The sequence below is a fragment of the Chiloscyllium plagiosum genome, chromosome 12 (assembly GCF_004010195.1).
Source record: "Chiloscyllium plagiosum isolate BGI_BamShark_2017 chromosome 12, ASM401019v2, whole genome shotgun sequence".
Lineage (NCBI taxonomy): Eukaryota > Metazoa > Chordata > Chondrichthyes > Orectolobiformes > Hemiscylliidae > Chiloscyllium > Chiloscyllium plagiosum.
Genome location: NC_057721.1, coordinates 7186940 through 7210178, shown reverse-complemented (window position 1 = coordinate 7210178; position 23239 = coordinate 7186940). Strand labels below are relative to the sequence as shown.

The following is a 23239-nucleotide window of genomic DNA, read 5'->3' as shown; positions in this document are numbered from 1 at the left end:
CCCCTGCATTTCCCTTTAGCCTCGCACATTTTTTCTTTCCCGAAAATGATTCAATTCCTTTTTGAAGGCCTCAAGTCGTCTTTCCTCCACCATAGGCAGTGTACTCCATATCCTAACCACTTGCTGTGTCAAAAAGGTTTTCCCCATACCATTGTTGCTTCTTTTGCCATTTACTTTAAATCTGTTAAGAACCAGAGGACACAGAGAAAGTTTCTCTCCATCTTCGCAATCCAAACATCATATGATTTTGAGCACCTCTAACAAGTTTCCTCTCACTTTAATTTTCTCCAACAGCAGTTCCAGCTTCACAAATCAACTAATCACCCTGACTGCAGTGCAGATCCGTCTCGAAAATCTTTATTACACCCTTTGCAATGCCTGCACACCTTTCCTCAAGTGTGGGACCTAGAACAGGACCCAAGATAGCAATTGTGCCTGAACCAGTCTTTATATCTGAACCAGGTTTTAACCTATAACCTTCTTGCTATTGACTGTTACCCCTTGTTTAAGTAGGAGAAAGTGAGGGCTGCAGATCAGAGCTGAAAATGTGTTGCTGGAAAAGCGCAGCAGGTCAGGCAGCATCCAAGGAACAGGAGAATCGACGTTTCGGACATAAGCCTGAAGAAGGGCTTATGCCCGAAACGTCGATTCTCCTGTTCCTTGGATGCTGCCTGACCTGCTGCGCTTTTCCAGCAACACATTTTCAGCCCTTGTTTAAGTAGCCCAGAACTCTGTATACTTTCACAACTGCTCACTCAGTCTGTCCTGCCACCTTCAATGAATTACATACACACATTCTCTCTGCTCTTGCACCACCTCTAGAAATGTACCTTTTTTTGTTGTCTCTCTGCAGCCTTCCTACCAAGATGAAATCTACTGGAGAAAAGCTGCGAAGTGTTTAAACTATTATTTGTTCACCCATTCCACCAACTTTTCTGTCCTCCTCAAAGTTCACAATACTTGCATATTTCATGTCATCTGCAGATTGAGTCTTGTGCAACAAGATCCAAGTCAAGATCACGAATGTATTTCAGTAAGAGTAGGTGCTCTGATCTTAATCTTGAAGTAATTCCACTACCAACCTTCCTCCACCTTGAAGATCAACACAGCACATTTCATATCCACTGTCTCTTCAATTCTGTGAGCTCTTATTGTGCAAAGAAATCTGCTAGCTAGCACTTTTGACAAATACCAGTTGAAGGTTCATGTAACCACAACAAGTTCAGTATCTTCATAATGTCTCTTCATTAGCCCATCAAAAACTCCAGCATTTGGACCAGGAAGATTTAACTTTGGCAAATATGTATTGGCTTCCTTAATTACTCAACTGACTATTAATATTGTGTCAAATTAACAAGCTTAAATCTCCCACTACAGACATTAAGATGCAAAGTTAAACAGTTAGGGATTAGCTTCAGTTTTTCGAATAAAGATATAACAGTTGAAAATTTAAAAGAATTGTTTCAAAATTTTCAACAGAAATTAAAAGTCAGAAAGGAAGATCCATTTGTGACTTACTTGGAAAGTTATGGACAGCATTAGATTAATAGGAGGTTTATAACATTGCAAAGAATACTTTGTAGTCTGAGCACTGCCTGAGTCTTAATCAAAGGGCTTTCAAAAGTTTTGATGGAAAACAATGGAATGTAAACAAACTAGACAGGAAAGTAAAAACAGATTCAAATTTTTAAAGAGTATATGAAAAGGAAGAAACTTGCTAAATTTAAGTGCTGACCTTTTAGGGGTAAAGGCAGGAGGAATTTTGTTCAGGAATAAGAAAATGGCAGACACATTTAACAAATATTGTGTGTCTGTCTTCACAGAAGAAGATACAGAGTCACATTTGAGAAGTGGAAGGCAACTTTTAATTTATTCTTTCATGGCATGTGAGGGTCACTGGCATGGCCCACATTTGCTGCCTATCCCCAATGTCTAAGAACTGAATGGCTTGCTTGGCCATTTCAGTGGGCAGTTAAGACAGTCAATCACACTGCTGTAAACCTGGAGTCATATGTATGCCAGACCAACTAAGTTCAGCAGATTTCCTTCCCTAAGGATATGTGTGAATCAAATGAGTTTTTACAACCATCAACAATGGTTTGATAGTCACTATTACTGTGGTCTAGCTTTCAACTCCAGATTAATTGAATTTTAAATTCTACCAGTTGTTAATTGCAGTGCATTAGCCTGGGCCTCTGTGATAAGCCCAGTGACATTACAACTATGTCACTGCCTTCCCCTAACCTAGGGGCTTATAGATATGAGTAAATGAAGGTAATTAATATCAGCAAAGAAAACCTAACAGAGAAACTTAAGTGACTAAAATCTGACAAATCACCAGGACCTGATGCTCCACACATAGGATTCTAAAAAGAGATGTGTGCAGAGATAATAGATTTCTTGGCTATTTTCACAGAGCTGTGGTCACAGAGTGATCCAGCACAGAAACAGATCCTTTAGTCCAACCAGTCCATGCTGATCATAATCTCAAACTAAACCAGCCCCACCTGCCTGCTCCTAGCCATATCCCTCCAATTCCTTCCTAATCTTGTACTTATCCAAATTTCACTTAAAATATTGTAACTGTGCACACATCCACTACCTTCTCAGGAAGTTTATTTCACATGCAAACCACCCTGTGTAAAAGGTTTGTTCATGTCTTTTTTAAAATCTCTCTCCTCTCACCTTAAAAATGTGCCTGCCAATCTTGAAATCCCCCATCCTAGGGAAAAGACACCTACCATTAACCCTATCTATACCCTTGATTATTTTTATAAACTCCTATCTGATTGCCTCTCAACCTCCTATGCTCCAGTCAAAAATGTCCCAGCTTATCCAGCCTGTGTATAATTCAAACCATTCATAACTGGCAACATCCTGGTAAATCTCTTCTGAACCCTCTCCAGCTTGATAATACGCTTCCAGTGAGGCTTTGTGGGTGGAGCTAAGATATAAGTAGTGGACAGTGACATTATTGGGGTTGTACTATAGGCCCCCAACTAGTCAATGGGAATGAGAGGAACAAATATGCAGGGAGACTGGGGAGACTTGCAGGAGCAATAGGGTAATAGTAGGGGACTTTATGATTGCGAAGGCAGTCCCAGTCATTAAGGTTTAGATGGGGTGGAATTTGTTGTTAAGTGCATTTAGGAAAGTTTCCTCAAGTTGAATACAGAGGGTGCTACTCAGGAAGGGGCAAAATTCAACCTACTCTTGGAAAAAAAGGACGGGACAGGTGATGGAGGTGACAGTGGAGAGTACTTTGGGACCAGTGACCATAGTTATATTTACTCTAAAATAGTTATGGAGAGGGACAAAACTAGTCCACAGGTTCAAGTTCTAAGTTATGTCAAGGCAAATTTTGATGGAATTAGACAGGAGCTTGCAGGGGTTGATTGAAGTAGTTTGCTTGCAGGCAAAAGTGGCCCTGGCAAGTGGGAGGCCTTTAAAGGTGAGACAGCTAGAGTTCAAGGTATATATGTTCCTATGAGAGTGAAAGGTAAGGTTGGGCAGGCATAGGGAAACTTGGATGACAAGAGATATTGAGGCTTTGACCAAAAAAAAAGGTGTGGCTCAGGTACAGGTAGCTGGGATCAAGGGAATCCCTTGAGGTATATAGGGGATGTAGGAGTTTGCTGAAGAAGGAAACCAGGAGGGCGAAAACGGAGCACAAGATAGCATTGGATTCACCCTAATTTTCTCAGCCAAAGAGGTTCTTTAAGTATATTAAAGGAAAAGACAAAGAAGGACCAAAGAGGACATGTAGGTGTATAACCACAGGAGATGGGCGTGTCCTCAATAAATATTCTCCTCTGTTTATACTGTGGAAAAGAAAACTTGGGAATTTTGGGGAAGTTACTGGTCATATCTTGGGGACAGTCCATATCACAGTGGAGGTGGTGTTGGATCAATTAGGATGTATGAAGGTGGATAAACCACTTGACCAGAACACTGCAAGAGGCTAGAGAAGAAATTGTAGAGCACTGGCTGATATTTTTGCATCATTAGCCACGGTGGGGTCCCAGAAGACTGAAATGTAGTGAATGTTGTGCCTTCATTCAAGAAGGAATGCGAAGAAAAACCTGGGAACTGTAGACCACTAAGCCAAACATCTGTGGTAGGTAAGTTACTTGAGAAGACTCTGACATATAAGATATACATGTATTTGGAAAGACAGAGTTTGATTAGGAATAGTCAGCATGGCTTTGTGAGTGGGAGATTGGACCTCACAAATTTGTTAGAGTTCTTTGATAAAGTGACCAGGAGGGTTGACAAGGGCATGGCAGCAGACATAGTCGAGATGGATTTCATTAAGGCCTTGATAAGGTTCCACACAGTAGGCTGCTCAGCAAAATTAGGTTGCGTGGAATCCAGGAGGAGCTGGCCAATTGGATACAAAATTGGCTTGATGGTAAAAAGCAGAGGGTAATATTAGAAGGATGCTGTCGGACTGGAGGTCTGTGACTAGTAAAGTGCCTCAGGGGTCAGTGCTGGGCCCATTACTGCTTGTTATGTATATCAACGATTTGGATGAGAATGTACAAGACGTGCTTATTAAGTTTGCAGGTGTCATTAAAATAGGTAGTACCCTGGACAACGAGGAAGATTGTCGGAAATTGCAGCAGGACCTCGATCAGCTGGGGAAGAGGGTCAAGAAATGGCAAATGAAGTTTAATATAGATAAGTGTGAGATCTTGTACTTTGGAAGTTAAATCAACACAGGAGTTTGATTGAGAGTGGTAGGGCCTTGAGCATACTGGATCAGAGGAACCTTGGAGTTCGAGTGCACAGTTCTCTGAAAATGGAGCCACATTGAGACGGGCAGTGAAGGAGACCTTTGGCACACTGGCCTTGATCAGTCAGGGCACGGAGTATTAACGTTGGGAAGTTATGTTGCAGTTGTACAGGCCTTTGGTGAGGCTCACTTGGAGTATTCTGTTCAGTTTTGGTCACCTTGCTATCGGAAGGATGCTATTAAAGTGGAAATGGTGCAGACGAAATTTACAAGGATGTTGCCAGGTCCCAACAGTCAGAGTTATAGTGAGAGGTTGGACAAACTAGGACTTTTTTCTTCAGAGCGTAGGAAACTAAGGTGGGGATCTTGTAGAAGTGTATAAGATCATGAGAGGCATGGATAGGGTGAACGCACTCAGTCTTTTTCCCAGGGTTGGGGATTCGAAGACTAGAGGGCATCAGTTTAAGGTTAGAGGGGAAAGAATAAATGGGAACGTAAGGGGCAATTTATTTTTTTAAAGAGTGGTACGCATATGGAATGCACTGCCAGCAGAAATGGTTGAGGCGGGTACATTAGCAACATTTAAAAAGCATTTGGACAACAAATACATGGATAGGAAAGGATTAGAAGGATATGGGCCAAGTGCAGAGAAATGGGGTTAGTGTGGATGGACATTTTGGTCAGCGTAGACCAGTTTGGGCCAAATGGGCAGTCTCCATCCTGTAGGACACCGACGCTATAACTGGATGACCAGACTAGGTAGAATATTTCATAAGAGGCCTCACCAATGTCCTAAATAACCTCAACATGACTTCCCAACTCTAATACTAAAAAAAAGGAACAGTGAAGGCAAACATGCCAAACATCTATATATGAAGCAAACTTCAGAGAATTATGCATCTGAACCCAAAGGTCCCTCTGTTCTACAATACTGCCCAAGTGTTGCTACCAATAATTGAAAATGCACTACGGTTGCTTGGTGTACCAAAATGCAATATTTTCCATTTATTCAGATTGAACTCCATCTGCCATTTTTCAGCCCATTGACCCATTTAAATCAAGATCCCTTTGTAATCTTAGAAAACTTTCTTCACTGTCTACAATTTTGGTGTCATCTGCATACTTACTAACCATGCCTTCTATATTCTCTTCCAAATCATTTGTATAAATGACAAACAAAAGAGTACCCAGGACTGATCCTTATGGTCTTTGAAGAATTTAAAGAAAATATACATTTCAATGTCTCAGCAATGTCTATTCATGATCATACTGAAGTCATGATCAGCAATAATGCATTTATGAAGACAAAGTCTCACCTTTGTGTGGACATCCATCATATAGCATGAGCACCACAATAAGGAGTACAGACAAAAACTAGATCTGATACTCAGAAGTGCACATCTATGAGACACAGTTCATCAGCAGAAGCAAACGTTATATACAACTTCAGTATAGGATTTCCTAGCCGGAGATATCCCTTAATCTTTCAAACTACCATAAAGCACACTAATAAGAGCTAATGTTTAGAAAGGGCAGTCAGTACCATTTCATTTGTGGCCCCGTCTATGAAAAGTTGGCAACCAGGAATGCTGGTAGTGGAACTGACAACAGGAACAGTAAGAAGGGCAGCCAGCAAACAAGTGACAGCAGCAAGCAGGACAATGCATGTACTTTGGTCTCAATGCCAAATGCTACTTAGTCCTGAAAGGCATAAAATATTCACTTGACTTGCCACAGAGTTATCAGCCATTAACAGGCTAATGTGCTTTAAACTTAAGTTAATGAGTCTCAACATATCAACACGTGTTTCCATGCCTTATCATTGAAAATGTGCTAGGGAATTGTGCAAACAAGAAAATGGATGCTAAGGAGTGATGACAGCATTAGGATAAGTGATCAAAAGATGGATTAGTAATACAGCTTTCAAGAAGAATTTAAAATGCTTGAGAAAGTAGTGAAACAAAAGGGGTTAAAGAATCTGAATACAGGTGGCATCTTTCATTTCAGAAAGTTAGAAAAACACTTTATAGACAATTAACTATTTTGAACAGTAATGTAGGAAAGCAGTGAAGTAACCAGGGAAGTAAGAATTGGATAGTGGGCCAAGTCAACTGCCATTATTGTAAAACAGAGGGATGGGGATTATAAGAATTTTAATCTTTTTTCAAGTGTTTTAATATAGAATGAAGACAGAGCTGCTCATGTAGCTTACCAAAGTTAAGCCACTTGATCTGTGTGCTGGCAAATCATTTCATTTCACCATAATAACGTTTCAGGAAAAATAGCTATTGTCCTGGATACAAAGTTTTTATTATTGTGTATTCTACGGTCCAAGACTAATAAAAATAAAATAGGAGAAAGGGAGGACTGCAGATGGAGATCAGAGCTTAAAAATGTGTTGCTGAAAAAGCGCAGCAGGTCAGGCAGCATCAAAGGAACAGGAGAATCGATGTTTCGAGGGCTTATGCCCGAAACGTCGATTCTCCTGTTCCTTTGATGCTGCCTGACCTGCTGCGCTTTTTCAGCAACACATTTTTAAGCTAATAAAGAATAAAAAAGATAATCTGAAGAATTAGACAATGTGAGCTTTCTTCTCAAAAAAAAAAGGCAGCAGAGTAATTTATATATAAAGCAAACTTAAGTAGGCTCTTCAATTATCTATTAACTTGAAGTATTGAGAACAGGTCTAGATTAACATCACTATTCCCAAGAAGTTCATTGCAAACAAGTTTCTAGAAATATAAGTGCATGTACTGCTTTATATGTAGCCTTAAGACAATGCTTTCAAACAACAAATGTGATCAGTTGCCAGGCATGTTCCGGTCTCTAGCTTTTGGAAGCAGTCATTAAAATGGATTAGAATCAATCATCTTAATGCACAGGAAACTAGCATTGGAGGACAGAAGGCCATGTGGTGAAATGAAAACTGGAAGTAAAGTGGAAAAAGACCATCAAATTAAAAAAATTAATTTACAGTTAATAAGAAATGGAACTTCCCATTCAGTAGATGATTAGTTTCCACCATTACCAAAGTAATCCCCGTACATATTTTTACTACAACGATGTAGAAACCAGATGTTGGTTTTTTAATCAATCTGTAAAGGTAGAATCCAAAGTTAACAACACATTAAGATACTTACCAATACAATACTATCATTTAAAAGCACTGATACTGACTCCCAAATCTTCCAAGCCCTCTCCTTCACATTTTCGCCTACTTTAAGGCTTTGGCACAGTAAGACAAAGTTTGCTTCTTTGTGGTCATGTCTAAAAAAATAAGAATAAGAGACTGTGAAAAACAAATATCAAATCACATTACAAAGAGGAGTCTTCAATTTCTGTGGCACTCAGCCATCAGTAACAATTAACTTTATGAATTTAAAGTTCAGGTGTCATTCTTCAGCACAAATGGTACATGAATTCTAAAACAATTGATTATTTGTAATTGCAAATTTTATTTTGTATTCAGTGTGGGCATCACTGGTTGTACCAGCATTCACTGTCCCTCTCTAATTGCCCAGAAGAGTCAATGATATTGCTGTGGATCTGGAGTCACATGTAGGCCTGACCAGGGAAGCATGACCACTTCCTTCCCTGAAGGACATTAGTGAACCAGATTGCTTTTTCCAACAATTGAAGTGGTTACAGAGTCACCATCAGATCATTAATTTCATAGTATATTGTGATGTTGAGCAGCCTTTACTGAATAGCTTGGATCATAGACAACTAATTTCACAGTGTAGCAATGCTAGTTATGTATTGCTGTTTCTCTAGTGTCAGTGTGATCTGCATTTGTGTAACCACAGGTTTCAAATTACCCCATTTGGAATGGAAAATTAACTGTCCAGATCCTTGATGTGTGTCAATTGTATAGAGAGAGAGGTCAGGGTGCTGCACTGCTGTTCGCAGTGGACACAACAGGAGAAGATATTGAAAAACTCTTCAGAAAAGCTAGAGTTCAAAATTTCCAACCATCTTTAGCTTAACAGCATACGAGAGAGAAAGAAAGAGAGAGTGTTGGTGAACAGGATTTGTATAGTGAACAGAGTTTTTGACTAACTCAAATTTAGGGAGGGTAGAAAGCAAGAGGTGGGGAGTTTAGCTGAAGTCAAGTAGGCCAAAGTAACAAACTACCCTGGTTCATTGACTATTGACTAGGTAGGAGAAATGGAATCAGTGACGAGAGAAAAGTGTTTGCATCTTGTGGCACAGATCATGGCTCTCACTTCCCAACTTAACCACTAACACTAGGCAATGCAATGTAAGCCAACATTCCCTGGTCATAAAGGATGTTGACTTGCATATGAAAAGTCTTTTCAAGAGGAATGCAATACATAAAATAGCTGAACTTTTTTTTAAAAAGTTAAAAAATACAAATTTTAGAATTACAGCAATTCAGGATTTAAATTTGGTTTGCAAGGGGAGCACAAGAACTTGAAAGACCTAAAGAGTTCAAGGCATCAAACAGACTTGCTGAATAACATTAGAGACTTAATGATCACCTCTATAATTTCCAAATGAATGGTAACTACCAAAGCCACAGTGCTATCATTGCAGATACAATAAATCTAACTACAAAATACAAGTAAAGGAAGTCACTGAATTTGAAATATCTGACATTATGACAACTCTACCTGGCAAACAAATCTAATGATCAAGGACAAATCCAACAATTACAGGATGGGGTATTTCACCCTGCAGTGGTAAAACTTTCAGGAACAACAATCCAGAAGAAAATGAAGTTATTTGAACAAGTGTTAAAAATGGAGATCAAACATTTTTGAAAAGCAAATAGTTTTTACCACATTTATTATTTGGTAATAGGGTTTATAAGGGTAATACAGTCCATGTGGTCCATATGGACTTTCAAGAAGTATGCACCAGCAAAGCCAAAACTTAAGAATAAAAAGTGCAGTGGCAGCATGATTCTAAAGTTGGTTGAGTGTCAGGAAACAGTGCAATGGTTGTGAAGTTGATACAAACAGAAAATGCTGTAAATACTTAGCAGATCAGGCAGCATCTACAGAGAGAGAAAAAGAGTCAACGTTTCAGGTTGATTATCTTTCATCAGTACCTTTCTGGAAGTTCTATACACTGGGACAAAACACTTGCCCTTAAAGCATTTATCATGGGAGAAAGATGAAGCCAGCTGCAGGAATAAAAATGCCACATATTTCTGGCAACAACTTTTGGACAAAGCAGAGAGAAATGATGGATTTTTACAGTAGAGCTGGAAGACTTGCTCTCTCTCTTTCCCATATTTCTCCCAGCCTCTTGGAGAGTAGCTAATTGCAGAAACAGAACTCAAAGATATCTGCAAATTTTGCTGCCACTGAGCATAGAAGCCATCAATTAAACAACCATGGTCTCGGTTTAAAACCTCTCATAATACCTTTTAAACAGCATATTATTTTCTTGTCTGTACTTAGCACTTTCCCCTTTTTTAAAATGTAAAACCTGAACACGTATGATATTGTTTTATTGCTTTGTCAGATTTAGCAAGTAGCAAAATTGCTCTTTCCTTCACTCACGCAAACCTTGGAATTAGCTCCTTAATGCTGAACCACCTTTCAATATTGTAATGTAAGTATGATGGAGTAGCATGTAAAAGAAATCAAGGTGTGAAAAAGAGGGGAGCCAGTTCAGCCTCTCTCACCGAGTCAACATCTATCACATTGCTGTTTGAGGGAGCAGCCTGCGTGCAATTAATTGGCTGTCACAAACCCTACACTGTCACAGTGACTACCTTCTCTCAAAAGAAATTCATCAGTGTTCCGATGTCGTGAAAGGCAACATATAAATCGAAATCCTTTAAGGTAAGCCGAGAGTCAAAAAGCTGTTGCTAACGAATGATATAGTATACTATATTCCGATTACCCCTCATTTGAAGGCTTCTCCTACTGGCTTCTAGGGTCATACTTTTATGTGATGAACGCCTTGTTTTGAAAGGTTACCCTAAAGCAACCAACGGAGGATTATGCCACAACAGTAGAAAGCGGACTTTTGCAGATTCGCTGTCACAGAATTAGTGCTGACAGCAGCGGGGTTCTGGACCAGGTTACTGCAATCGCACTTGAAAGTTCCCGGGCTCTTTGCACAATGAAGGAACCAGGCCGGTTAGCCCTGTGAAGGGCCACGAAACGGAACATCGGCGGAGAGACAGAGAGATGCTAGGGTGGGGAGGAGGAGGACTGTTACGTGTTCTCGAAAACCACTTTGCGGCTAACTATCCCGCACCTTGGCCGCGGTTTATCGGGGTGGAAGCTAAGCCGATGAGAGCAACAGCTGTTGCCCTGCTCCCGTCCGTTACCCCCCTCCCTCCCCAATTCTTACCTGGCCGGAGAGAGGCTCTCCTCAGAGCCACCAGCGGCCGTTCTCTTCAACGGCTTGGGGGGCATGACGCGGTGAACAATGGGATAGGTGGGCGGGGGGGGGGCAACAACCGTTGAAACTCGAGCTCGAGGTCGCCACTTTCCAACGTTTAAAAGGACGCAAGATTCCAAGCCAACAACCGCCGCCACAGCCCGGAGACCGCGCCAAACAACACGCCGCTTCCGATTTGTGCGTCACTTCCTTAGCAGCGCCGCCAACCCAGCACAAGTCCTATCCTCTTCCTTCCCCCCCCCTCCCCGGTCCTTTTTAAGGGTGAGTTATTTGCCGAGCCGGCATTACGAGTTACAGCGTTATCCGGCTCCATTATCCTGTCCTTCCAAATGTTGACCACTCTCATCCCCGGGCGATGACATTCCGCCGTCAATTAGAGACGATTTTGAAGGATGACACAGGCTGAGCCGTGCCAAATGGTCCCGCCCCCTGCACTGATTCATGTTAATGTCATTAACGTGTTTCCAAGTCGTCGAGTGCAGGTGAAGATCCGATCGGACCCATCGTCACTTTCCAGCGCCCCAGAATCATAAACCGGAATTTTCCCCACCTCCAGCAGGATGCTACTACCAGACACATAATCCTCTCTCCCTTGTCCGCATTCTGTATGGCCCACTCCTCTGGGACACCCTTTCCACTCCTATTACCCACCCCAAAGACCGCTTCCAATGCAATTGCGGAAGGTGCAACACTTACCTGTTTAGCCCTTCATTATCTAACGGCCCCAGTCACACCTTTAGGTGAGGAGACAATTTACCCGCATTTCGCTCGTGGGAACAGGAGTAGACCATTCAGCCCCTCAAGCCTGTATCACCATTCAATGAGATTGTGGCTTGTCTGTGGCCTAACTCCATATTCCTTAACAAATAAAAAAAAATCCATCTCAGATTTAAAATTAACAACACATCCAGCATCCATTGCTGTATGTAGAAGAGAGTTCCAAACAACTACCACCCTTTGTAGAAGTGCTTCCTAACATCTCTCCTGAATGGTTTGGACCTAATTGTCAGACTATGTCCTCTAGATTCTTCCATGTGTGGAAAGTTTACTTTATCTTTTCCTGTTAATATATTGCCTTGTTCTGATTTTTTTTATCAGATCACTCCATAACCTTCTAAATTATAGAGAAAATAGGGCTAATTTGTTAAATCTTCGAGGAGAAAGTGAGGGCTGCAGATGCTGGAGATCAGAGCTGAAAATGTGTTGTTGGAAAAGCGCAGCAGGTCAGGTAGCATCCAAGAAACAGGAGAATCGACGTTTCGGGCATGAGCCCTTCTTCAGGAATGAGGAAAGTGTGTCCAGCAGGCTAAGATAAAAGGTAGTGGGGAGGGGCTTTGGAAATGCGATAGGTGGAGGGAGGTCAAGGTGAGGGTGATAGGCCAGAGTGGGGTGGGGGCAGAGAGGTCAGGAAGATGATTGCAGGTTAGGAAGGTGGTGCTGAGTTCGAGGGATTTGACTGAGACAAGGTGGGGGGAGGGGAAATGAGGAAACTGGAGAATTTGTTAAATCTCCCATCATAACAACCACTGAAGTCCAGATATCATTCTTGTAAACCAACATTGTAATCCAAAGGTTTGGATATCCTTCCTAAGGTGTGGTTCTCAGATATGCTCATAGTACTTCAAGTGGGGTGTAACCAAGGATTTCCATGACAGCAGCATAACTGCTGCATCCAGTCTTCTCAATATCAAGACCAACATTCAGTTCACTTGATTATTTTGTACATCTGTCCATGTCATTTTAAAGAACCCTCAAGTCTCTTTGCATATCCGTTGTATTTAACTTCATTCCATCTAGAGAGTACCTTATCTATCCTTTTTCGATCCACAATGGATAATTTCACACTTAGTCAGATCTCCTATAACCCAATGGTTGTGTTCTCATGCAATCCTGTGTCATGAAAAATCATGCTTTAACAAGTGCTTAGTGTTGCTCCTGTAATAGTGTATAAAAATTCACAGTGTAAAAACAGCATCCCCAATTAGTCAATGCCGTTTCAGCGAATACGCGTTGATGAACTGTGACTAACAAAACAAACTGTACGTATATTAAATTCCACGCCCCAGTTTTACCTACTTCGTCTATCAATATCCTTTTGTGATTTTATGCTATCATCTACACTGAGTACAATGCAATCTAACTTTGTGTAATCAGCAAGTTTGGATACATAACTTTTTATGTCATGATCCAAGTTGTTCATAAATAATGTGAATAATTGAGGCCCGAATATAGATCCTTATAGATCACCACCAGGCGCATCCTGCCAATTTGAGTACTTTTTGTTAATTCACTCGTGGGACATAGGCATCCTGGCTGGCCAGCAGTTATTCCTGATGAAGGGCTTTTGCCCAAAATGTCAATTTTCCTGCTCCTCGGCTGCTGCCTGACCTGCTGTGCTTTTCCAGCACCACTCTAACCTAGACCCTCGCCAGCATTTTATGGCTGTTCCTAGTTGCCCTTGAGAGGGTGGCAGTCCACAGGCTGAAGGTCGACCCATAATACCTTAAGGGAGGGAATTCAAGGATTTTGACCCAGAGACAGTGAAGGAATGGCAATATATTTCCAAGTTGGGATGGTGAATGACTTGGGAGGGAAATTTGCCATAAATGGTCATGTGTTTGGAAGACTCATGATCTTCACACTTTCAATCCCCTGCCACTCAACCAATTTCCCCGCCATGTCAGTACTTCAATCTAGTTTACTGTACCTGTATATGTTGTTTACAGTGTAGTTTCTTCTACATTGGGCAGATGAAACAGACTGGGTGCTTGCCAATATTTCTGTCTCAGGCCTTCTGCGGTGCTCCTATGAAGCTCAACACAAGCTTGAGAAACAATACTTCATCTTCCACTGAAGAGCCTTACAGTTTTCAGCATTCAGTTTAACAATTTCAGAGACAAACAGCTGTTTCCTTATCTTTTTAATCTTTTCCCAGGTCCTGTCACAAAATGGGCTGCTTTCTGCACAGTCAGCCCAATTTCAACTACAGGTACTCAAAGTCTTCATTATCAGCTTCTCTTCTACCCTTGCTTATGATCAACAATCCCTTTGTCAATACTTTTATTCCCTTCTGAGCTCCATCACCACCTAGCCACTCTCTCCTCCCCCTACCTTTTCCTGGTTGCTTTCACTTTTTCACACAGGGTAGTGACTGCCTGGAAATTGCTGCCAGAGGAGATAGCAGTATTCAAGAAGCACCTGAATGAATATGAAAGGAATAGAGGGATACAGATCCTGTAAGTGAAGATAGTTTTAGTATGGAAGGGCAAAATGTATCAGTACAGGCTTGGACAGCTGTTGGGCCTGTTCCTGTGCTGTATTGTTTTTTGTTCACTTCTGAAGTATTGGATTTGAAACATTAATTCTGCGCTCTCTCCACAGATTTATTCAGCTGAGTTTTTACAGCGATTTGCTTTATCTAAACCATTTGTGCTTGAGTACATACATGAGTACCAAGCCAAAGGAAGAGTCTCTGGTATTTCTAACCTCTCAAAATGGTCAGTTGACAGTGAGTGTTTGTGTGTATCCAATGCCCTTGCAGTGTTATTTATAAACTTGAGTTTTAAAATGGACAGAATCACATGTAGCTAAGTTTGATTTTATATTTCCATATTGTGTAGTTCAAGAAGAGTTCTAGGGTATTGCCAGGTTGTCTGGAAATTAATTTATGTGCTCACCATGAATAATTTTGTGCTTTTATGAGTTTTAAAATGGACAGAATCACATGTAGCTAAGTTTGATTTTATATTTCCATATTGTGTAGTTCAAGAAGAGTTCTAGGGTATTGCCAGGTTGTCTGGAAATTAATTTATGTGCTCACCATGAATAATTTTATGCTTTAGAAAACAAGGTGGGACGGGAGAGAATGGGCTATTGGTGAGCAACAAGGTATCTTAAAACATAGGGAGACAGATAGAACCTTTCAGGTCGTCAGAGTGTATCCAGCCTTCTTTCAGAAAGAGTATAATGGGAGAGAAAAAGGCTTTCACCAGTGACAGTGCTATTTAGCAGGCTCAAGTAGCCAGGGTAGAATTGTGATAACTCAGGAAAATTATCTGAAAAGGAAAATTGTTTATTGTTAAACACCGAAATAGAGCTATTGCTTGTGGCATAGGCTATTTGAAACCCAGGACTGAGTTTTGCTGATGGATCCCTGGGTCTGCTTCCTTGCATCTCTCCCCCGCACCCCCCCCAAACCCACTTCATATTTGAAAGTGTTATTATACATAATCAAATGTCACACCCCTTCTTCCCCCTCCCCCCCCCACCAATCGAAGCACCATGACTTTTTTTGTATGTTGTTTTTCACTAATAACTGTCACTAGTAAAACATCCATGTACCCAATTGGATTGTTTTGTGCAAAGCCCATTATAGACAATACAAGCCATTGAAAGTAAGGGAGGGGTAGGGAGATTGGGAAAGGGCTAAATCAAAATGGAATTGAGGAGAGGGAAATAAAGCACTGTATTCCACCACCCCCACTCCCCTGCAATGCTCACCTCTCTATGAAGGCATTGAGAGCATTAGTGGACAACATGTGCTAGGTCTTTAAAAATATATGTAGAAGTGTTATCTCACACAACCAAACAGCTTTCCCTTTGAGGGTCTGCTTTTTGTTTAAAAAAAATTATCAACAGCCACCACTCATCATATCATTTACCCAATTAGATATTTATGTGCAGAACTCATTACAGGTCATGTAAGGCATCAAAAGTCAGGGAAAGATAGGCAGAGTTGGAAGGCACTAAACCAAGATGTAGTTGAGGGGGAAATAAAGGACTATATTCCCCACCTCTGTCCACCTCTCAAGACATTAACAGCATTGATGGAAACTATGCTCCCTTTCCCTGGATTTGTTTATATATATTGTCCATTGCGCCACGGCAATGACTTAGGTGTGCTTTATTTTCGGTTATTTTCTAATCAACCCGTTCATATGAAGCAGGTCTCCTGACTCAAAGGGAGGACACTATCATGGAACAGTACAGGCCCTTCAGCCCTCGATGTTGTGCTGACCTTTATTCTAATCTAAGATCAAACTAGTCAAGTGAGGACGCAAAGATCATTGCCAAAGGTGTGGCAATGTCTTCACTCACTTCCCATAGTAATCTTAGGGAGATCCAATCTGGCTCATGGACATTTCTACCCTGTTTTTCAAAATTTCCAATACATCCTCTTCCTTAACATCAACCTGTTGGAGCATATTAGCCTGATTCACGCTGTTCTCCCAAATGACAAGGTCACTCTCACTCATGAATACTGAAGCAACGTATTCATTAAGGACCACCCCATCTCCTCCGACTCCAGGCACAAGTTCCGTCCACTATCTCTCATCGGCCCTACCCTCACTCTGGCCCTCTTGTTCCTCACATAGGTGTAGAATGCCTTGGGGTTTTCCTTAATCCTTCCCACCTAGGCTTTTTCATGCTCCCTTCTAGCTCTGCTAAGTCCATTCTTCAGTTCCTTCCTGGCTACCTTGTAACCCTCTCACACCCTGTCCAATCCTTGCTTCCTCAGCCTTAAACAAACTTTCTTCTTCCTCTTGACGAGATGTTCCTCATCTCTTGTCATCCAAGGTTCCATCATCCCTTCCTTGCCTCACTGGGACAAACCTATTCAGCACTCAGAGCAAGTCCTCCCTAAACAACCTCCACATTTCTGTCATGCGTTTCCCTGAATATGTTCCCAATTTATGCTACACAGTTCCTGCCTAAAAGCATTGTAATTCCCCCTCCCCAATTAAATACTATAGTCATGAAGAGGGATCGGAGCAGACGGTGTGGGGAAAGTAAACAGCAAGGAATTGTGATCATGATCACCGAAACGCTTTCCCACCAAGAAATCTGACATCTGATCTGGTTCATTGCTCAGCACCAATCTAAGGGACTCAAAGGGAGGACACTATCATGGAGCGAGTCTGTAATCCTTCTTGGACACACCTGACCAAATCTGCTCCATCCAAATTATTTGAATTAAGGAGGTTCCAATCAAATCAGGGAAATTGACAACCCTATTACTTCTGCACCTTTAGAAAATCTACCTTCCAATTTGCTCCTGTGTCTCTGTTGTTATTGGGGTTCGACAGAAAACTCCCAATAAAGTGACTGCTCCTTTGCTATTTCTGACTTCCATCCATACTGACTCAGTAGACATCTCAAGGACCTCCCCTGTTGCAGCTGTGATATTATCCCTGAATAACAATGCCACTCCCCCACCTCTTTTACCTTGCTCCCTATTCCTTTTGAAACATCTAAACCCCGGAACATCCAACAACCATTCCTGCCTGTGATATCCAAATCTCCATAATGGCCATAACTTCGTGACTCTAAGTATTGATCCATGCTGTAAGTTCATCACCCTTATTCCTGACATTCTTGTGTTAAAATAGACAATTCAACCCCTCACACCGACTGCAACTTTGCCCTATCAACTGTCTATCCTTTCTCACGACTCAGCACATTCTGTTTGCCTGTTCACCAGCTACTCCATCATCTGATCCGTAGGAGGCCACCAGCCACCAACCGCACCCCCCCCCCCAAAAAAAAAATCTAGTTTAAAGTCTCCCAAAGAGCTCTAACAAACCTCCTACCCAGGAAATTGGTGCCCCTCCAGGTCCCTCCTGGAGGTATCTCAATGATCCACATATTTGAAGCCTTACTACTGCTGAAATGGAGGCAGCTATCATTGTGCATTCATCTGAATGTCATCAATTCAATTCTGCAGCATTCAAATTGCTCATATCCTTTTCTATCCCCTCTGTCAAGAGTTCTGTGACTGTAAAAGATCAATGCTGGATAAAAGATTGTAATGCCTTACATATTCCTTATTTTGTTTTGGTTTCTTCAGCACACTGTCAAGATCCAGTAAGCAGCTCCTTGAGTGCTCCCTCATCGTGGCACATGCTCTGCTGTCCTCCTCCTTATAATAATGACATTACAAGTACATTGGCAGCCTTTTTTTATGTTTAGTAATTGACCACCATGGTAAACAAATTACAAAAGTAAAATCTATGGTCTATAAAGACAACTTTCATTCAATAATACTGGACAGTTCAGATTCCAATCAACCATGATCGCAGGTAGCAAAATACATTTTCCCTTTGATTCATTGTACTGCAAATCACATCTGCTAGTATTGCTTTTAACTGTTTAAGCCTTAAAATATATTTGGTTGATACTGCTTTAAGTAGAAACTCTTATTGATAATATACATGCAGTAACACTGTTGCTATATTAAATACAAATGGATACAAAGTATTCAATATTATTGAATGTTAAGTTGTAAACCAGATCCAAAGTAATCAGAAGCACATAAATCAAAAGCAGTTGGTCAACCTCTGACGAAAAACTTGAAGCATCGAAGTGGAACACTGCAGATTATTTGTTTGGTGTTTATGTCACGAAGCTGGAGGAAATGGCAGAGGATGAATAGTGTTGAACATGCAGGCTGATAAAATGCAAAGTGTGAGGTTGAGGCGAAGGAGTGAGAACAGAGATACACAAATTAAACTGACAGATTAGATCCTTCAATCAACCTTGCTGGGGGAAAATCCTCAATTGATGAATCAGAAGCACCAATCTGGAAGGTTACTTCATTGGAATAGAAACAATAGAGTCTATAACAGGAATAGAGTCCTTACAGAAAGCAGGACGTGAGGAAGATTCATCATTCAATAGTTTTAATAGCAAGAACAGTGCATAAAAGAACTCAAAAAGTTCAGACTAAATTGCAAGTTTCAGCATCATTACAACTGCAAACTTGATCATTCTTATCCAGAAATTCTTCATCCACACAAATCAGCTCAGTATGCAGATGAAAAGTCCACCAATACAAAAACTAATTAAGCTGATCAAATATTTAGTCTCCTATTCTCTGATCTCTAACAAATATTCTGGGCTCAAAGTTCATAATAAAGAAAAATTCCGCGGAATTCCATCGTGTTCCGTTATCCATATTTCATAAAGTACTGGATTACATTTTCCAACGGTTAAAGTCTGAAGATGACACTATTGCTACAGATATTCCAAATTAAATCTGTGTTTTTTTTTCCCCACAAAGCCACATGCAAAATTTGTGTATATATTTCAGCATACCAATACAATTTTCTGTGGAACTATGTCTTCTGCTGCAGGCAAAAACTATATTTCTTTAGAATTATTTTGAACTAAAAAGAAAGCAATCATAGAAAATTTATTTCTTTACTTCAAACAAAAGTTTTCATCAATAGGGAAAGGCATATACAAAACCCATAGCATAATGAACAAAGTGCTCCATTTACTGTTACAAACAAATTGGCTTGCATAACGACAAATTAGTCTTTCCAAATTTGAGAATATTTTCAAAGGGCAAAAATTGTCCTACTGTAGAATTATTTAAAATTAATTTTCACACAATTTGAGAAAAGGCTGAGATATATTTCAAAGGATTCTGCAAGTGAAGAGTGAACAGACATACTAAGACAAAGATGCATTTCTTTGAAATTTGATTACAGAAACTACTTATTACTATCAGGAATTTCTCAATGAGCTTCATCTCTCATTTCACTTCCCAGATCTGCCATGCACCTGGTCTTCCCCCTTAGTACTCATTCCCAACCATCTCCAGTGACCTTAGCTACTCATTTATCATCATAATCAGCTGAGATTTTGGCAGCTTGTGATTATCTCACTCATCTCTGAATAGTATTTCACCGTTTATTTGCTTATAACTCAATAAGCTGACTAGTCAGCAATCCACATTATTCTTCATGTGCACTTCAGTATGCAGGATTTCAAACCTAACCAGGTCTTGGGAAGATAACAACCAAAAGCAGTTTAGTACCTTTGAAGTTGTTCCTTTTAAACCTACTTCTCCAGACATCTCCAAGAAAAAGACTTCTATTGTTAAGTCAGAGCAAAAATGGATTCTCATTTCTAAACATGTGTTCACCATGCCATCCTCTAAACAGTTAACAATTATTAAAGGTCAATCTAATCCTGCAGATTGACTTGATGGAGGGCTCATATAGAACTGTCTTTAGCTTTAAGTGAGTCCCTATGTTTTATGACATCAAAGTGAGCTTTACCAGAAAGCATAATTATCACTTAGCGAGTTTTGAGAAGATTTGTAGTTGAGGTTGAGGTTCTGGATGTAGGTTTGCTCGCGGAGCTGGAGGGTTCATTTCCAGATGTTTCATCACCCTACTAGGTGACATCTTCAATGGGCCTCTGGACGAAGCACTGTTGATAATTCCTGCTTTCTATATTTGGGTTGGTGATGTCATTTCCTGTTCTTTTTTTCAGGGGATGGTAGATGTGTTCTAACTTGATGTGATGGTTGATTGAGTTCCGGTTGGAATGTTATGCTTCAAGGAATTCTCGTGTATGTCTCTGTTTGGCTTGTCATAGAATGGATGTGTTGTCCCAGTCGAAGTGGCGTTCTTTGTCATCTGTATGTAAGGATACTAGTGAGAGGGGGTCATGTCATTTTGTGGCTAGTTGAGGTTCATGTATCCTGGGGGCTAGTTTTCTGCCAGTTTGTCCAATTTAGTGTTTGCTACAGACCTTGCACAGTATTTTGTAAATAACATTAGTTTTGCTTGTTCTTGAACCTTTCAGTTCAGCGAGCAAACCTACATCCATAATTATCACTTTTATTCTTACTACAGCTCCCATCTCCAGTTGAAAACTCAGAGAAAACAGCCAGTAGCTTTTATTGTCCAATCTTATGTAACATTTGTTGTAGACAAATAACTTGACCTTGTAATACAGAATAGCTTCTTTCTACACTATAGGGCAGTGTCAGATACTTGATTTGGGAACTCCCTACTCTCATCCTCTTCTGTACCTGCCCTACAATTTTGGTTCCCATCCCCCTGCTGTATTAGTTTAAATCCACCTTAATAGCTTTAGCGAATTTTCCCACCCAGGATATTGGTACCCCTCTGGTTTAGACAAAGTCCATCCTGCTTGTAGAGGTCCCACCTACCCCAGAAAGAGCTCCAATTATCCAAAACGCGAAACCCTCCCTCTTGCACCATCCTTGTAGCCATGTGTTCAACTCCTTTCTCTCCCTATTCCTCACCTCACTAGCACGTGGCACGGGCAGCAAACCAGAGAAAACAATCCTGTTTGTCCTAGCTCTAAGCTTCCATCCTAGCTCCCTGAATTTCTGCCTCAAGTCCCCATCTCTCTCCCGACCTATGTCGTTAGTGCCAATGTGGACCATGACTTGGGGGCTGCTCTCCCTCCCACCGAAGGATCCCAAAAACATGATCAGAGACATCAGGACCCTGGCACCCGGGAGGCAACACCAACTGTGAGTCTCTCTCGTCCCCACAGAACCTAACTATAGAGTCCCCAATGACAACTGTTCTGCTCCTCTTCCCCCTTCCCTTCTGAGCAGCAGGTGCCCCACTGCTTTCCCTTGGTAAGTGATCCCTCCCAACAGTATCCAGAACGGTATACTTATTGAGGGGAATGTTTCCTCTACTCAAATCAAGTTGAGATGATAAATGTATAAACTGCATTCAGAAATGTTTGAGCTTTTGTCAGTACTCTGGGTGACAGTGCAAAGGAATCAAACAAACGTGACTAAAGTAGTAAAATATATAATGAAAACAAGGTTGCAATATATAGGAGCCAACTAAAATATGGAGAGGAAAACAAAATTCAAACAAAGTACTGAAAATTTAAAGTGACCAGAAATCAGAAAAATATGGTTACACTTGTAAGCTGTACAATCGCAAACTGCTCTTCCCACAGTACAGCAGATCACACTGTAATCAAATACAAGTTGACATGAAAAACAAAATCACTACGGAACACCTAGGGGGCCTGGTTGTCAAGATGAAAGTAAGAACAAATGAGAACAAAATGGAAAAGACCATCTGAACAAGATCATGCAAATCCTCATTGCCGTGTTCAACTCAGCTTGATTTAAAAATTCTCATGGGCATGCTTGCTAGCTGGCATTTATTACCCATTCCTACTTGGCCCTGAGATGGTGTAGGTGAGCTGCCTTTTGGAACCACTGCAGTCCATCTGCTTTAGATGAACCCACAATGCCATCAGAGAAGTATGACCAGGATTCCAAACCAGCGACAGTGAAGGAATAAAGATAGGGCGGTGAGTGGCTTGGAGGGGAAATTAAAAGTATTCCCATGAATTTCTGTCCTTATCCCTCTAGGTGGACGTGGCCATGGGTTTCGAAGATGCTGTCTGAAGATCTTTGAATTTCTGCACTACATTTTGTAGATCATATGCAACGATGCTGAGTATCAGTGGTGGAGGGACTGGATGCTTGTGGGTGTGGTGCCAATCAAGGGGCGTGCTTTGTCCTGATTGCTGTTGAGTTTCTTCAGTGTTATTAGGGCTGGTGGCAAATAGGTAAGTGAGTATTTCACCATCATGCTATCTTGTCTTGTCGATGGTGGGTATCCTCACTTCCCATTAGTTAGCCAAATTATTCGCCTTAAAAGCATGCTTTTACAAAATACCTGCCCCCATCAACTTATTCAAAATGTATTGCTGACCTTCCAAAAGCAGTCACACGATAAACAGTAAAATTAAATCCTAGTTTCCAAGTCCCATTCTCCTTCATCCCACGAATTCTCTGTAAACTCAGATCACCTCCAATTAAATCCTCTGTGTTTGCAATCTCACACGCTTTTCCCAAGCATTGATAACACCTTGAATGGTCTCAGGCTGCTTTTCTCATACTTTCTGTCTACAGACAAGAAGAGTATGTGAAGATATTCTCTATATCTCTTTTGTCCAACCATCACCAGTGAATCAGCGTCAGTTCTTCCATTTAGCTCAAGCACCTGCTGGTTAGTAAATAAATTGCTCAATGTAGTATTTCTTTCTAATGCTGATTTATGGGATATGGGCACACCGGCTAGATTAGCAGTCAAGAGTCAACTACATTTCTGTTAATCTGGGGTCACAGCAGACTAGGTAAGGACAGCAGTTTCTTTCGCTAAAAGACATTCGTGAGCTAGATGAGTTTTTCCGACAATGGTCATCAAAAAGACTTCATTACAGACTTTCACTGAATTAAAATTCCACTATTTGCCATGGGGGGATTCAAAATCAGGTCCTCAAAAATTACCTGGGTTTCTGGTTTAATAGTTTAGCAAG

General features: G+C 40.9%; 1 protein-coding gene across 3 annotated transcripts in view; it reads right to left on the bottom strand.

The window, feature by feature from the left end:
* Positions 1 to 11348, bottom strand: part of rb1 (retinoblastoma 1) — a 197177-nt gene extending 185829 nt beyond the window's left edge. For 2 of the 3 annotated variants that reach the window (XM_043700384.1, XM_043700386.1), the window contains exons 1-2: positions 11069 to 11348; positions 7876 to 8002 (exon numbers count right to left, since the gene is read on the bottom strand). In XM_043700384.1, the coding sequence (XP_043556319.1) occupies positions 7876 to 8002; positions 11069 to 11133 (192 nt within the window). In that variant the 5' untranslated portion in view covers positions 11134 to 11348. Of the gene's footprint in view, positions 1 to 7875; positions 8003 to 11068 lie in introns of those variants that run through there. The other variant, XM_043700387.1, reaches the window with a different exon arrangement.
* Between the last annotated feature and the right edge of the window lie 11891 nt (positions 11349 to 23239).